The sequence below is a fragment of the Eutrigla gurnardus genome, assembly GCF_963514095.1.
Source record: "Eutrigla gurnardus genome assembly, chromosome: 13".
Classification (NCBI taxonomy): domain Eukaryota; kingdom Metazoa; phylum Chordata; class Actinopteri; order Perciformes; family Triglidae; genus Eutrigla; species Eutrigla gurnardus.
The window spans coordinates 14,575,105-14,592,458 of record NC_139936.1 but is presented as its reverse complement, the minus strand read 5'-3'; the positions used below and the strand labels follow the sequence as shown (position 1 = coordinate 14,592,458).

The following is a 17,354-nucleotide window of genomic DNA, read 5'->3' as shown; positions in this document are numbered from 1 at the left end:
CTGTTCCCACCCCTCTACACACACGTGCACACGCACGCACACACACACACACACACACACACACATGCACACACACACACACAAGGATTCAATACTGTATGAAACACACCTCTCACACCCACCACTATAAATGCATGCGTGTAGACAAATAGACACACATGCAAAATTAAACTCAAACACAGAATCATTTTCACACACACACACACACACACACACAGCCGCTGGCTCCTGCATATGTTAGTGGGAGACATTTAATAAATTCAGAGCATATATCTGCCTATCCTGAGCAGGGAGGATTAGCCAAGGATAATCTGTGTGTCAGTGTGTGTGTCTGTGTGTGTGTTCATATCTGTCTGTTTTGCCTCACAATCCACCACACACTTCTCCTCCTTCAATGGGCCCTATCTGTCTCTCGTCCCCAGTCTCTCTCCATCTCTCTCTCTCTTTCTCACCCACTTCCGTCTTAACTCACAGCGACAGGCATTTTTGGAGTCTTACCTCTTGAGAGAGGAAGGGGATGACTTGGGCACAGATTGCGTTCAGCCGCTTGACGATCTCCGCCTGCAAGACAGAGAGGTGGGCGCAGACAACACAATCATCTTCAAACTCGGCGACAGACGAGGAGGCGTCGTCCTCGTCACACAACCTACAAACGCTCACGTCAAGTCAGTGTTGATGCGCGTTTAAGTAATAGCCCACATTATTTTCACATAACGGCCAGCTCATGTGGATCAGTAGTAATTTGATGCATTCTCAGTGGTTGAAAGCAGTTAGAAACACCATGTCTGGTGGGTTCCCCCTCCCCAATAAAACATATTTGGCTCACAGGAGGCTTTGCAAACTTTTATGAAGAAGGAAACGCCATCGACAGGTTTGTTAGACCTAAAGGATACGCGTTTACAGTAAATGATCATAAACAAAACTTTCGTTTGTTTGGCACCTTTAAAGTCAAGGTGAAATGAGAAATTATTTTTTAACCCTTTGAGATAACATCCCTGGTCATACTCCTGTTTAAAAATATATTCTAGTTAAATAAAAAAAAATAAAAAAATGTCTGTAGTTTTATACCTGCAGACCAAATCCTGTTTTCTATTCTTACCTTTCACAATAAAAGCCCTAGACATATACACTGCCGTTTACCCGAGGGAACTCAGATCAATAACATAGCTCACGGTAGCTTATAGGCTCTACAACAACTAACCTCAGACAGACTTCTAGACGCTGCTCTGGGTCAATAAGATCCTGGTAGTCGATCCTCTACTCATACCTTTTCTCGAAAAAAAAATTGCATCGCTGTTGGTTTGAATAGTTTTTATGTAAAATATTCCCATTTCCATGTTATTTATCAGTCAAAACCCCGATGAGAAAAGTGCCATGAATTTCCCTTCTTATGTATGCCAATTAAAAAGACAATTTTGTAACTCAAGAAAGTCACATTTTGTCATGGGCTTGTAAAATTACCTTGGTTTTGTGTGAAATATATCTCTCATCTGGCACAACGTAAGTCACCATACAAACTGGTAGGTATAGGTAACTTAGGTATGTTCCACACAAAATATAAGGATGGCTTACATGATGTGATTTAACCAGCAAGTCTTTATCAGCTGGGGCGCAAAAGAAAAAGCAAGATGCGTTGTTTGTGTGAGTGAGTACACAGGCATCTTTGCTTAAGACTTAGCTTGTGACATCGCTTACATGACTCTCAGGTGTGTGGACTTTCACATTTCTGATTTCAACATTGTCTTATATTTAAATTTGACACTAAAAAATGCAACTTTCTTGATGTGCAAAAATGACAAACGTGTTAATCATGATACAGTTCAAACAGTGTAGACATGGGGGAAGACTCATGGTACAGAAACTAAAGACACTCTGTTCACTGGGACTTTGAGCTAAGCGTTTAATGAAAAACCGAACTGGCAAGATATCAAGAGCAGCAATGGGCCACGAAAATGGCAAAATCACCAGAAACTCAAACTTTATCGTCAGAAAAATGCAGGATAAAAGACATCAAAGTGCAACCCACACTGTGTTGATGATGATCTCCAGGAAGTGCAGTCAGCGCACAGGCAGCACGGTAATGAGCGCTTAGCGCCAATGTCACCCAAACGGAAAAAACTAAAGTCTGAATCTTTAATATTGAGTTGGCTGAGAAGTCTGACTAAGAGACATTTAGACTTGAAGAAAGAAGCAGGTGGTTACAATCAACTGGAGAGTTAACACCTATGACCTGTATGACCTTTTAAGGTTGAAGGTACTGCTAAAATGATGACAGAAAAGTAATTACATATTCATTCAGCAACTATAACTATTTGATTAATTGTTTAAATAATGAATCAAACACGAATTCCAAATACTATCTCAGATGGTGAAAAAAACCAATCACCGACTGGATTTATTTTAGATTTTACACATTTAATGATCAAATAATCAATTAACGCATGGATTATCAATAAATTACTCGATAGTAAAAAGTAATCATTAGTAGCTGCCCTGGTTGAAAGTGATCTTTCATGCTGTTAGATTAAAACACACACACACATCTCATGATCATCATTCTTGAAGTAGTGCAATGTAGACTTCCTGTGTCTGAACCATCCATGACTGAACTGTGGTCTGTTGAGCAAAAGCCAAAAACTGAAAACAAAGCGGTTGGTTTAAACACAGCGTGGATTTTTTTTTCTCCATTTATCTTTCGTGTCAAAGTCTGGCACCTACAGTACAACCTGATCGCCACACCAGTGTGTTATGCGAGTAGCAGGTAATATGGCCTCGAGCTGCTAGCAGAGAGAAGCGGCAGGCTGCAGAGGTTTGGGAAGCCTATTCTTTCTAACTCCACAGAACGAGATTCCTTGATCAAAATGCTCCCAGTTACCTTTGACGGACAACCACAATGATCGCAGGACACGTGTATAAAATCTCTTTGAAAAGTTGGGCGATAATCACAGTAATGACCTGAGAGACATTTGTCATCAAGATTCATGACGGTCCAAATATTTCTGATTTTTTGAAAACTCAACTGTAAGTATCCTGTTATCGAGCGATGCTCGTTATCCTTCATTAAATAGAAACCTCAGATTTGAGAATTTGGAAGATTACAGACAGCGGAGTGCACTTCAGCAGAAAATATGTGCAATGTTCTGTTCAATTTCATCAGCTGAATTAAGACTACACTGAAAAAGCCATCATGGAATGAGATGATTGAAACGTGTGATCGGAGGCTGTATAAACTATATTGAATTGAAAGAATTCCAACACAAATGCAGAAGAAGGGCTCGTGTTCGTGTATGTAACCTTGACAGAGGTGAACTTTGCTCTGGTATCAGTAGAAACAGAAGCCCCGGGAGGCCGTGAGAGCAAACCTGCAGACACACACCAATATAAACCCAAACACCGTCTGCACAAGCAACACTGCAGCAGAATGACACACATAAACACAACCATATGTACACAAGCATGTACACACACACACCTCCACCTCCTTCTCTGTATTCATCAGATGGTTTAACTGAACCCAAGGGTTGGCTTTTAAAGATTATACAGCACTCCCTCTCTCCACATCAGGTTCTCTCTTTTTTTTTTTTTACACAGGAAATTGCCTGATCCGCCGTCCCAAAGGGAGTGATAGTAGTGCAACTCGAATCCAAACATAAACACTGGGAAAGAAGACACAGACTTGCACAAAACCACACACTGAAATGGCACACGGGGATACACTTTTTTATTTATAAGATGAAATAAGTACAACTAGCTATCGGAGTCTTTCCGTGAGTGGTCACGTTACCTGGAAGTGCAACGCTCGGAGAACTCTGGGGCTCTTCTGTGGAACCGATTTTACAGCAGTTTTTTGGTGGGGGTGCTCAAACTACATAAGGTATCAAAAAACAGGAAACGGTTTGACTAGATGATTAAAAATACCATTGGAATGGCAAACAGCTCTACCAATTTTAGCACAGAAAAAGCTATTTCCTTCGCCTTGGCCAATCAAAAAGATGGCCTGGAGGCGGTGGTCTCCATTATAATCCAGTGTTAAAGAATATGTTACAAAATTGATGAATTGATGAAAAGGTTGGCAACAGGATGGAAGGCTAAACAGTAACAGATCATGTCCAGATGGCAATACAGCCATCAATGACAAGACAGATATGAGTGAAAATGGGCCAATTATAAACTGCAGAGCTACCAGGACAGGTAGGGATGAATGGGCCTGGAGAAATGGGGAAGTGGCTGAAAGGCATACTGCTCAAAACCAGGTTTTGTCCATCTTATTAAGATTTATTTTTATATTGTTTATTTCTGTTCAATTTAAAAATCTGTTTATTTCATAGAGTTAAGATTGCGTTTCATTTTGTCTGTTTTTTTTTTTTATTTAAAAAGGTGCAATCAATACAATTTTAAATAGTTTATTTGGTTTGTTTTGATTCATTTTAAAATATGCTTTAATTGTGTTCTTTAGTCTAGTGTTTGGTCATCTGATCCAAGTTTACATTTCTCTGAGTATTCCTTTTGTTTTGTTTAATTTTTTCTTTGTTTCTGTTACACCCGGAGGCTCTTCTTAGATGTAGCATTCATAGCCAATACGGTCAATTCATTCAAAAAGTAGGACTACAGTGGGCTACGTGCCACTTCGACATTATGAACAACATGGCGAGGAATTGCACAGGGGGGGAAATAAAGTCTTAACAGAGAGTCTTTGGCGCCTGGGGGGGATTGGCAATCAAAGTGCGTCTGCCCTGAGCAGCAGCGAGATAAATGCCCCCTGTGGCGTCCAGACACTGGTGGTGGCTGATGGTTCTGCGGAGACTGGTAGGCTGATGATGTAACAGCAGCAAGGAATAGGGGGTAGAGGGACAAATATATTTAAGAAGAGACAACAAGATGATGAAGGGCGGGTCACTGTGTTATTGGATGGAACAGACCAGCTGATGAGAACAGCTGATATCATGCTTGACAGCCCCCAACTATGACTGCAAGGAAATTATGAGTGAGCGTGCATGAGAGGAGGGAATGACAGCATGTGTGAGGAAAAACAGATGACGCGTAATGATAAAATCTTGACAGTCTTTGGCACTTAGACACTGGAGGGAGATTTGCAGGGTGTTTGCCCTGAGCAGCAGCGAGATAAATCCCCCAACAGCAGAGAAAGAGAAAAAAAGGAAAACAGGCTATATTTCCCCCAAAGGAATGATTACTTACCAGGCAGGAATGAAACAGGTCACGAGTAATCAAACAGAGATGGCAAAATCTGCTAAGAGATTAAGCGTAATGGCATGACAAAAGTCTGCGGTTAAGAGATTAGAATCAACGGTGCACCGATGAATAGACAGACCAAAAACACACTGCAATGACTGATCAGCGCCGGCCGGGACAGCTATGAGCTCAGCCAGCAATGGTTCGGGGGCATCGATGCCAGCGATGGCTAATGGTCAGCTGTCACCGGAGAGCAAACAGGTTGGAGCTCTGGGAACATGGTTAGCAGTCAATGGACTTCACCAAAAGATGTCAGCAGTGACCTTATAATAAGTAATGTGACATCCATACACCACTCTCATATACAAGGGTCATGACACCACAATGTACCATGAACACAACACATTGGATACAATGACGACTTTAAAGAACACGAGAATATATACGAGAATGCCACCTATCAGAACTATGAATATGGGCAGTTGGTAGCATATAATGTTAAGGAATGCACAATACACCAGTAAGTAGTTAGTGGCAAAAGGCATGAATATGTAGTTATAGTAGAACATGATGAGTTGAAGCAATCAGGCTGTGAATATGATCAGCAGAATAATGAATATTGGCAATGATCTTATGAATTAGGATGACAGGAATGGAATGCCAAAGTCGATATGACCGGAAATAATAGATGAAATGAATCAGAAGGGGACAAGGAGCAGCAAGATAGCCATGGAGCCCAAAACCACCACCAGTTCTATGCATGTCAAGAAACTGTGCATTCTGGAGCCAGGGCCTCCACGTTTGGCAGCAGTAGTGACACATGTACGGAGAAAGAAAAACCCCAACACAAGTCATGACATCACTTACTATGGATAAAGGTGAACCAATAACGGCAGCGCTACTGCAGCTGGTAATGAGCAATGACCAGATATCATATTTAATATTAAATACTGCTGGCAATGGATTCGTTTTTGCGTCCTCAGATGAAGAGCGTGTATAATAGCAGCATGAAAGTACTAGAGGTAGATAGACCGTCTCACTGACTAGAATGACCTAGAAAATGATTATTGTAATAAACTCAGCCGGCTTCTAGTTCTTAAACTAAAACTGTGTGGGTCCAGGTTTTTCATCGACTCAAACCGATCATCTAAAGATCTGGTTTCCAATCCAGGAATCACCTACACTCTTAGAAAAAAGGGTTCCAAAAAGTGATCTCCCTGAAGGGCTGGGGTTCTATCCAGAACCTTTTGCTTCTGAAGAACAGTTCCAGTAAGAGCCCTTTTTCGAAAGAGAGAGTTAATTAAGAATTGTTGAAAGCCTGGGTGTTAAAAGGGAATGGACACAACCCAGCCCACAACCCAGCCCACAACCCAGCCCACAACCCAGTCCACAACCCAGCCCACCAACCTGCCAAAAAACTAAGATGTGAACCAGTATTGTTGCAGGTTGCACTGCATCAACATGGCAGAGTTCTAGACAAAAACCAAGAAAGGGTTCTCACAGGGGGTTCTGGCTGGAACCGTTCACAGATAGTTCTAGGTAATAATCTTTATGTTTGGTTTAAGGTAGAACTCTCCAAAAGGGTTTGAGGTAGAATCTTTCTAAAACGCATATTTGGGCTACCCGGCCCCCTGAATTGAGTGGACTGCAAAGAGAAAGAGTCCAGGCCCCTGACGGGATCCCATTCAATATATTTCTGCGCCTTTGCAACCTCATTTGGCCGTGCATTAAGCCCCATTCATGTTCATTAACTGACTAAGCATTTCAGGTGTGCAGTAGAGATCTACAAGACACCAGATAGAACATTTCAATGTGCCAAAAGTCAAGAAGAGCTTGTTTGTGTAACAATAAATGCAAATGCAAAACAAAAATGATTCACTTAAAAACCTTCCAGCTGCAGTTTAAGAACAAATAATATGTAAACAAATGTATTCTTATAATAATACTTTGGATGTGTTCAGCTTTCCAGAGCAGAAGTCCGGGGTGGAAAGTTGACTTGTACATGTCTGATTCTATATTCACTGAGGCAAAAGATGTGTGCCAAATCTCTCTGTCAAAAAAAGAAGAAAGCTCAGGTGAAGGTTTTGCCACTGAGGGTTAGAAGAGTAGCTAGTTTTTTTTACCACACAGCAGACATACAGAAAAAAAAGGTGAGCCTCATTCGCTCTACAGACATTCCCACACTTTTGAGGGGTAATGTTCCACTGAGTATGCTGATTTATTCAATGTTCACACTTCATGATTCACTTCCTGACAACTATCTCACCATGTCAGAAAAGTACATCCTCTCATTCTTTCTGATGATGTCTTTTTATTACTATTGTGCTGAGCTTTTTATTTTAAGGACCTTGGAGGCAATACATTTCTATTGTCAAAGACTAGCAGTGGAGTTAGAGAGTTAAAGAGCCATTTGGCATCATGCAGATGGAGGCTTGCAGGAGCAACCTAAAACACTGAACTCATTTTAGTACATATTTAACGTTTATCCAGGGAAGCCTTGCTGCGCACACATGCCCTTTTTCAGCTTGGCTTTGCTTCACATTCACACACGCCAGGGAGCTGCCCGGTACATATTAGCCTGTAGCCACTGTGTAAGTCGGCTGAGGTTTAAGTTCCTTGCTCAAGGGTGCCTTAGCATGGTGTGTTGAGAGGAGAAGGAGGCCACGCTCAGTATTTGCAACTTAAGAGGTGAATGAATAAAAGAACTGCTTCCTCTGGTCTAGTGTGAGGAAATGGATGCTCAAGGACACAGTGAATGGATCGCAGGCGGCTGTAGGAGAAGATCAGGCTCTGTGAGATGCTGCCACATCTGCTTGGACATAAACAACTCGCAACCAGGCAAAGCCACAATTAAAACAACATCACGCTCCAGAAGCTCCGGAAGTAGACTCCATATAAATGTATTAATATTGAGTTTTTAAGTATTTAGGGGAGTGATTACAGGGGGAGGAATGAGGGGATTTCATTAATTATGTTACTGCGTGGCAAAGCGGAGTTGAAGCAGAGTTGACTTTTCTAATCATTTTGATTCATTTCATTCCCAAATGGTCTACTATCTCAAAACAGTCAAGACTATGGTTCATTCAAACGTTCAAAATTCAAAAGTAGGTGGTGTTTGAGCCATTTCCACCCATTACCTACTGATCCTGTATGAAATTAATCTAATTATACTTTATGGACCAAGTACGAGTCAAGGACATATTAAAGTGATTAATCAATAATGACAATAACTATTAGTTGCTACCCTCATGCACTTTGTAGCAAATAAGCTCAAACATGCAAAACCACAATTATAGCAGTTCCTCACAGTGATCAGAAGTGTAATAATAAGGACTCTAAAGCTGTAAAGTAAAGACTCAGATCTCTGCTAACAACTACAACCTGAACCTTGAATCGATTTGTTGAACCTGAGAACAGAAACGGAAACAAAAGCACTGGAGCAGAAAAGGAAATGGAGATGTTTTTTCCACGAGGCAACACAACCAATTTCAGGTGACATTTTACATCAATGGCAGACAATTGTGACTGCCGGCCAGAGTGCAGGGGATGTCAGGCTGTTTGGCCAACGCGTCTGTTCACACAGAGACCAAAAGCAGGGCTCCTCTTTTTTTTTTTGCTAAAAAGGGTACTGTGGTTTGTGTAAACCTAGAGATTTATTTTTTTCCTGTAGTGAACAGGCCTTGATTTTCACCTGGACCCATCACTGCTTCGACAGTGAATAGATAACAAGGAACGACTTGCCAGAGAGTGGTCTAAGGTTAGGACTGAAACTCAGGTCGATCCGGGGAGCTTATTGCTAGATTAGAGGACTCTGTGGTCACATAAAGCCCGGTAACCTCAGAGGCGAGATCATGCACGCTGGATTTATCTCTGACCCTCCATGTGAGTCACTGGAGAAACGTTCCTCCAGCTGGGAAAGAGAAAAATCAGTTGCTGTAAATCATCACACTTCTTATTTTATGGTCTGCCCCTTGTGATCAGATCAACAGCAGACACTGAATGATGTGATCTGCCCGACTTCACAGTAAAAAGGGCTACTGCAAGAATTTGCCACTGAATATGCTTTCATTATTTACCTGAGAGCAACCACTTGCTATCTTATAGGTTAACAGGATGGCGAGCCAGGCCAGCACAAAAACCCTCCCACAATAACCACTTATCACCAAAGATGTTGGCCAAAAGAATGAAAGAAAGTAAAGAAACAGCTCAAGCGCTCTCACAGCAAGACAATTAGATCAGGCAGAAGCCCTGGAGTCAGATTGGGTCAGATACAAGATCAAATGTCCGTCTCCCCCGTGGAGCCTTGTAAGCACCACATCAGCACCGCTTTTCACCACCAGCTAATACATCTAATGGACCCCACCATATAGAGGCTGTACTCCCTTGTGACTGTGTGTGTGTGTGTGTGTGTGTGTGTGTGTGTGTGTGTGTGTGTGTGTGTGTGTGTGTGTGTGTGTGTGTGTGTGTGTGTGTGTGTGTGCGCGTGTGTGTGTGTGTGTGTGTGTAGGTAGGGAGGGACTGGGAGGTAAAACAAAAGGGTGACGTAAAGACAGGCTACAAACAGCTCAAGCTGCAACATTAGTGCTATATCTGAATTATGCAGGATTTTAATTGCAGTTGCAATACGTCTAGTTTCACCAAATTTACAACATGCAGGCAGCAATTTGCACCATAAAAAAAGGGTAATTTCCTGTCTCCTGTTGATTTTTTGCCTCATTTCCCTCATCCAAACAAACACAATGCTTGTGATCCGTGAGCAACAGATTATCTGCAATGGTGAAACATGATGTTGCCACCATTCATGATCTGTGTGTCAACAATACTCCAGGAAGTCTGTGCCAAAGAAACTGTCCGCAGCATCAACAAAAAAACAGGTTGCAACCTCTAGGGCTGAAAAATGAAGCTAAATCAGAAGCGCCTGAAACTTGCATTCTCTCTAATAGCCAGCAGGGGGTGACTGCTCTGGTGGCTACCACAGTCTGGAAGTTGTCCATGTTTTCATAGTTTCCTAAAAACGTTAACCCTTTCAGTGTGTTTTCAGTTCAGGAAAGTTCATTGTAACCATTTTGGTTGCCTAAAAAGGTCTTCGGTTGCACTTAGCTCCACCCACAATCTGCAAAAGACCAAGACGGTGACGACCAAAATCCAGGTTAAGATAACCCCCTATAAAACTGTAACTTGACATTTTGATAGCTTGGTTTTTTGTTAATTAGTGAGCTTCAGAAGAGCTCGGAGATTATTACATTTCTGAAAGAGCCAGGCTGGTGGTTTCTGCCTGCTTTCCAGTCTATATGCTAAGCTAGGTTAACCGGCCTCTGGCTGTAGCCTCATATTTACCAGACAGATAGGGGAGTGGTATCGATTTCCCCACCCAGCTCTCAGCAAGGAAAGCGCATTTCCCAAAATGTCAAACGCTTCCATCTCGGGACCACTCGGACCCCCGGGTTTGGATCCACCACAATACACAAACACGTTTTTACCTGCCACATACAGAAGTTAAATTTAAAGTAAAACCTGAAACTGAAGATTAATAAAATGCTTGAAATGAAAATATGAAGAAATTAACAAGACCATTTAAAATCATTTTTACTGCCATTCAAAGATTCCAAGGTGCTTTAGTCTGGTTGTGAATGCATTCTATACGACATTATGTGACAAAAATCCTCAAAATGAAACGAATGGCTCCCTCTCCGCTGCTGTGAAACGAGTTGTCAGACCTTGTTGAAAACACTGCCAGTCTTCACTATCAAAACGTCTTATTACTTCCTTCTTTCACCACTTTCTCCCCCTTCCCCTTTTCTCCCCATCCCTCGCTTGCTTTATTTCTCTTTCAGCCTCACTAATTTGCAATTGATTAGCTGTCCTCTCGCAGCTCACTGCCATGCTCTACACCCCTCAAACCCCTCCTTCTGCCTCCTCCCTCCTCCCCGTCCGTCTCTCTCCTCCATCTATGAGTCAATTTCTCTTTAACGAGGGCACCAGAGCCCTCCTGTGTAAATAAAACAGAGCAGAGGCAAAAATCAATGGGCCTATTACCCTCAGAAAATGCTAAACAAGCAATATTAGCAATTCGCTTGGTAGCGGAGGCCGCCAGCCTTAATGGGACTGATGCCCTATCCCCCCCCCCCCCCCCCCCCCAAACTCTTCAATCTTAGCATCCACTCAATGAGCCACACACGTTGTATCGTCCTATCAAATGTTGTGGATGGGAGACACACATTAATGCCCAAATACGCTGGTGTCCAAGTGCACACAAATACAGCTACTAACACACACACACACACACACACACACACACACACAGAGAGAGACTGCTGGCAGAAATTAGGGATTCACCCTCCAAAACTGTTTCCTGACAGAAATCATTGGGCACCAGAGCCACAGGCAACATTTTACCTCCATTTTATTTATTCTCCCCTTCCTCCAGTACACACACGCACACACACGCACACACGCACACACACGCACGCACACACAGAGCAACAGACAGCAGACACCCCATATTTCATCAGACAAGTCTGATTAGTGTGCCAGTTAAAGGCTGGATATGTACAACATTAAAACACTCGAAAAGGAACACTAAGTCCCACACACACGCCAGAGTAGAGGTCTATGATACACACACACACACACACACACACACACACACACACACACACACACACTATGAGGATGTGAATTTTGTCCCCAATAGGAAGTTGAATCCCCACAATGGGATTGTGTAAACAGATTATCACAACATGAGTATAATACACACACACACACACACACACGCACACACTCCAAGAGAAACAAGCACAAAGACACACACACAATGTGCACAAATACACAAACAGTGCACACACGACTACATAAACAATTACGTCGTGCACACAGACAAATACACACTGACGCACATGCATATGACAGTAAGTAAACATGTAGAATATAATGTACATACAGGCTGTTATACAGATACCCAGCTACACAAACAGCAAAGTAAGCACACAGTATACACACCAACAGAAAACAAAGGCCAAGCATCTATCACACACACACACACACACACACACGCACACACACACCATTTCTCTGGAAAGGAGTGTGTAGCTGGTTAGCTGTGGCCCATTTAGCCTGCCAGCTCATGTGTGGTTAACACAGACATTTATGCTAATGAACCTCCGCCTTTAAAAAAGGAAAGGGCTGCAGTAATGCAAAGGCTCGTTAAAGGCCAAATCCTCATTCACTCAGTTCATTTTTCAGCACATTTTCTTGTTCAATTAAGCTGATGACATCATTATTCACGTGTTGAATTTCTATTCAACCAAACTGCTGCTTTTTTTTACCCCGTAAATCACAATCCTGTTATAAAATGAAACACCTTTTTAATGTAATTCTGGGAGGATTTACCTTCAAACACCCCCAGTTTGTGCCTCTCGTGATTTACCATCACATTCAAGTCACAGCTAATTCTCCACTTTTCCTAAAAAAAAATGTACCAGGCGATCTCTGAAAACCCCAGAAGGTTGTTTGATAGAACTGGCTGCTGTGCTGAAGGTATTTCCAGAATCTTCAAAGACTCTTCTAACCCTCTGGACGAAAAAATAAAGATTATTATGTTGCACTTGTTACTCCGTTGCCACTGTAACTCGGCAGCCAGGAATGTCTCTTTTTTCAGAACACAAGCAAAACAATGCATTATTTTGAAAGTATAAAATATTAGAAAGACACAAGAAAAGAAAAGAAATCTGAACATTTTTTACAGGTTTAACGTCATTTTAGTGACATTGAGATTCAAGGTTTTTTTTCCAAAAGGATTTTTTTGGACATCTCTTTGTATCACTTCATAAATCAGAAAATACTGTCAACAGCCATAAATGGCCATATTTTCAGGAATACAATGTTCTATCAATCAGGCTACGAATGTGAACAAGCCCCTCTGTAAACCTTCAGAATATAGAATATAGAATTAAACTGGAAATCTGGGTGAATGTAAGTGCAGTGGATTTCTGGCTCAGAGTCTGAGAAAAAAAATCAAATTTAGTAGTCAGTCTTTAAATATATGTATTACTTAATTATATATGATATATTATGAAATTGCCCCTCTTTTTTACATATAAGACCATATTTGGATTACACGTGTACTGCAATCTTATGTTTAAATATGCAAATGAGGCATTATCTAAAACTAACTTTTGGGGAATTTAGGAGAAATGTGCAACAGCAAATAGACAAGGTAGTAAAATAAACACCTACATGTGTATTTTGGATGTTTTCTTTCCACTAGAATAACAGCCCAAATCCTCAAAAATTGACCATCTATATGTTTAGAGGAGTCTTACTCCAGATACTGGAAATACCTTTTTCCAAAAAACGTTTTTTCAAAGATCACCAGATATCTTTAAGTAAATCAGACGCTTATATCTGTAGATTGAATGTGATGCATAACAGGTCCAAACTGAAGCTATAACACCAGAAAATCATGAGTAAGGAATGTGTTGAACAAAAGTAGAATCGAACATCATAAGGAGATTTAAAAAACAATTAAAATTATGTATTCTTGCCAGTTGGTATGAAACTGGAAAAAAACATGGCGGGACATTTTGAAACCTAACATATTCTTCATCCAAACTACAGTTTGGCCTTTCTAGCAATGAACTCATGACACTAGCTACATTTAAATAAAAAAATTTACAAAATCGCCAACTTCAAAAGGTGAGAATATAGTTAAAATATTATAGTTCAAATATTTTTAAAAACAGCAGCAACTACAGATATCAAAATCAAAATATAAAACCAAAAACTCTTATTCACCACACCTGAATTCCTCAGATGCCTACTATAGTGTGGTTTGAATCAGTTTACTTCTTTTTAACATTCGGGTAAAAAATGAAATACGATGTCGCTTACCTGCTTGTGCATCTCGATGTTGAGTCCGTACGACATTTCATAGTACTGAGGGGGAAAAAGAACGAAATATCAAAGCAAGGTCAAACAAACGTGCTGTTTTGCTCTTTTAGCATCAAAAACCCTGATGCACGTGCACACACACACACACACACACAAAGAGACTCACCATGACATAGTGTCTCTGCATCTCAGTTTTCTCACTGGCCAGTTTCTCACACTCCATTTTCAGACTGTGAGGCAGAAGGAGTGTTTTGTTAGTATGGAATGATTAAACACAAACCCAAAAACACATGCTGAGAAAATCATTTAATCTTTTAATAATGCTGCACTGCTCAAGATACCTTACATGTTTTCTCACGTGTAAAATTCACAAAATATGACTTTGACATAAGGGATCCCTTTGAATTTTTGCCTTTGTAAAATTTGGAGTGCCACAAAGACACAACAAAGAGTTTGTTTGGAAGGCATCCGCTTCCCCCCCGTAGACACAGACACTTACTCAGCAGGTGCAGCGCAGTAATTAATGGATCAATAAAAGGACCACACAAACCTCGTCACATATTCTCCACAGTGAGAGTGGATTCCAAAACTGCACCATCGACAAAAAAAGCAATAATGAGGATGCATTTGACGACGGTGGTTTACACATAAGCTTAACTCTTCCAAATGCTGTCCATTAATGGAAAGCCTCCGTGTCTTACTACGGCAAGCTTTTACGTGCAGATAATAACTGGCAGGTGTGTACGACGTCTCGGGTAACGTCAGGATGCTGACGTGTCAAATACGGACAAATAGACACTTTTGCATGTGACTGAAATGTACATTTCAGAATCAGCTGAAGCATTTTTGCACTGCTTGATTGAAACTTTGATGCATGAACATCAGCTTTCATTTGAGCTTGATTTTCCTTCCTTCTAAATAAACCTGACATCCATCTTTCTTTCTTTTTTTTTTTTTTTTACCAAAATCAGTGTCTTCCTGCTCTTCGGATGTCACGCGTATGCAGCAGTTTGATCGCAGCATTACACATGCAGCACACGCTATCCTCGGTTAAGCTCATTCAGCCCCGGGATTGGCCGGCAAACCGGACCGCCGGGTCATCTCGCCAGGTGATTGGACAATAATTACAAGGAGGCCAGAGGTGGGTGATTATTATGCATTGGCATCATGCTTATGGTTCTGCCCCCCGAGCAATGTATTTCACACTTCATCATGTCAGGTAAAAAAGCATTTCACACCACTTGAGTTTGCAGAGAGACGCGCATACCAAGGTCGAAGGGGTTTACCTATGGTTCGTCACACTCACAGACAAATGGTGCCGCCGTGTCGGTTCTACGGAGGCTCTGAGGAGAATCCTTTCATGGCTTCTCCAGATCAAGAAGGTTTCTCAAGAATGTTTTAGTTCTCAATCAAATCCTAAACAAAAATCTGCTGTTGTCTTGTCTTTCCTGTCATTGCATCATGCACTTCCTTTTGATCAGATTCATTCAAATTCTGAGTCAAGTCCCAAGTCAACAAGTGCGAAACGTTTTCCTAAACAAGTCATAATTGGGCTATTTGCATCTCTGTGTGTCATTTTAGATTTGTATGTTTTGCCTACCGCAATTTGTTTGGTTGTTTTTGTTGAGAAACAGAAAGTTTTTTAACACAAAAAAGTATCTTTGGTATTTTCCAGCTGGCTCTTGTAATGTAAGGTAAGCTCTTCATGAGAATCTTCTGCAACTTGATTGGATGTTGATGGTTTGGTGTAAACAAAGTGCATCTGGTGAATTAAGTGTTGCTGGGAATGAACAGTTGATCCATGAAACTAATTGATCGGTGGAGTTCTTTTTGAGGAACATCTTTGGGTCAAGTCAAGTCAAAGTGAAGTCCTGAGTCAATGATGGTCAAATCCAGGTCAAATTGGACCAGAGCAGTAACGGAACATTTTCATTATCAATTCATCTCCATTATTTTCTCAATTAACCATTTCATCATTAATCAACTCATCGTTGCATTGCATGTTAATTTCACACTGAAGCCAAACTCTCACCTGTGATACTGGGCTTGCAGGAAGTGGAACTCCTCCTTGATCCGGTCGCAGGACTCGGTGACAGTGAACTTTAACGGCTGTCCCGGCTGGTGGGGGACCTCAACCCAAACAGCGTGTGTGTGTGTGGGGGGGGGGGGGGTAAAGACAGAGAGAAAGAACTGAGCCACCAAAGTTCAGTGTCACAACACACACACACACACACACACACAAAGTCAGGACTGTAGATGACAATGGGCCTCTGTGATACGGATGGCCTTTTGGTTTCACTCAGTCTCTTCACACGTTAACCCACGCACCCTCACAGACAGACACAGCTGCATCAGTTTGACAAAGAGCGCAACTGTCCATGCGAGCGCGCAGTGCCACGGGAACTTGATCTAAACTGATTACGCATCAGGCGCTCGCCTGTTAATCTGCGCTGTTTTGACACACCGCCTCTGCCGAGTGGGCTCTCTACTTACCGGATGCCGTGCCGGGGGGTACATCTTGCTCAGATCTCGAATCATTAAAAATGTAGCGCAAAGTCCATCCACATAAACACGAAAACAAAAATGTGCGAGCACGGATCTTCCCTCCCCCGTGCGTAAAAGCTCAGTCAGTGGCTGGTTTGCGGGCTGCGTGCAGGTTTCGTGAAGAGTGGAAACATCCTCGGACCTTTGGCTGCCGTCATTCTTTTTTTTTTAAAGAGTATTGCGTGAAAAAAAAAGTCGATTCAGTGCATTAATCAAAGCGGGGATCGTCTCAGTCCTCTTCAAAACCTCCAGCGCGTTAATCGATGCGCACAAAGCTTAATGTTCTCCTCCCTCCGAACCGACAACGAATCCTCTTATTTTCTCTGATTCTCCCTACAAAGCGTCGACTTTTGACACATCGTGACCTTGCCTGTCCGCGTCTCGGCTTCTTCCTGTCGTAACGGTTAATTTCCTACAGCCTCCGTTAATGTTCACATCCCCGCACACGGCACCGGCGGAGCGACCACCTCACCGACCGTAGCAGCCCGCCGCCGCTGCGCGAAGCCAAATTTAGAAGCAGCCAGTCGTGCGAGCTCAATTATAGATTCACAACAATTACGAGAGCTCGTTGCGTGACGTCGGGACGTGTAGTTTAATTTGTATTAGGCGATTATAAGCATTACAGATGTGCGTCCGCCGTAAAGAACTACAAGTTCCCGGCTCCTCCGCGAAACCGCCGAGAAGCCAATGGTGTGAGGTCCGAAGGAGGAGCGGCCATTAAAGGCAGCCAA

The 17,354-nt window shown here is 42.0% G+C and overlaps 1 protein-coding gene across 3 annotated transcripts in view; it reads right to left on the bottom strand.

Moving 5' to 3' along the window:
* Positions 1–16,931, bottom strand: part of LOC311022796 (transducin-like enhancer protein 4) — a 33,767-nt gene extending 16,836 nt beyond the window's left edge. The window contains exons 1-5 of one of the 3 annotated variants that reach the window (XM_084024350.1): positions 16,573–16,931; positions 16,112–16,209; positions 14,246–14,309; positions 14,080–14,124; positions 499–561 (exon numbers count right to left, since the gene is read on the bottom strand). In XM_084024350.1, the coding sequence (XP_083880476.1) occupies positions 499–561; positions 14,080–14,124; positions 14,246–14,309; positions 16,112–16,209; positions 16,573–16,617 (315 nt within the window). In that variant the 5' untranslated portion in view covers positions 16,618–16,931. The remainder of the gene's footprint in view (positions 1–498; positions 562–14,079; positions 14,125–14,245; positions 14,310–16,111; positions 16,210–16,572) is intronic. The other 2 variants (XM_084024349.1, XM_084024351.1) reach the window with 2 other exon arrangements.
* Between the last annotated feature and the right edge of the window lie 423 nt (positions 16,932–17,354).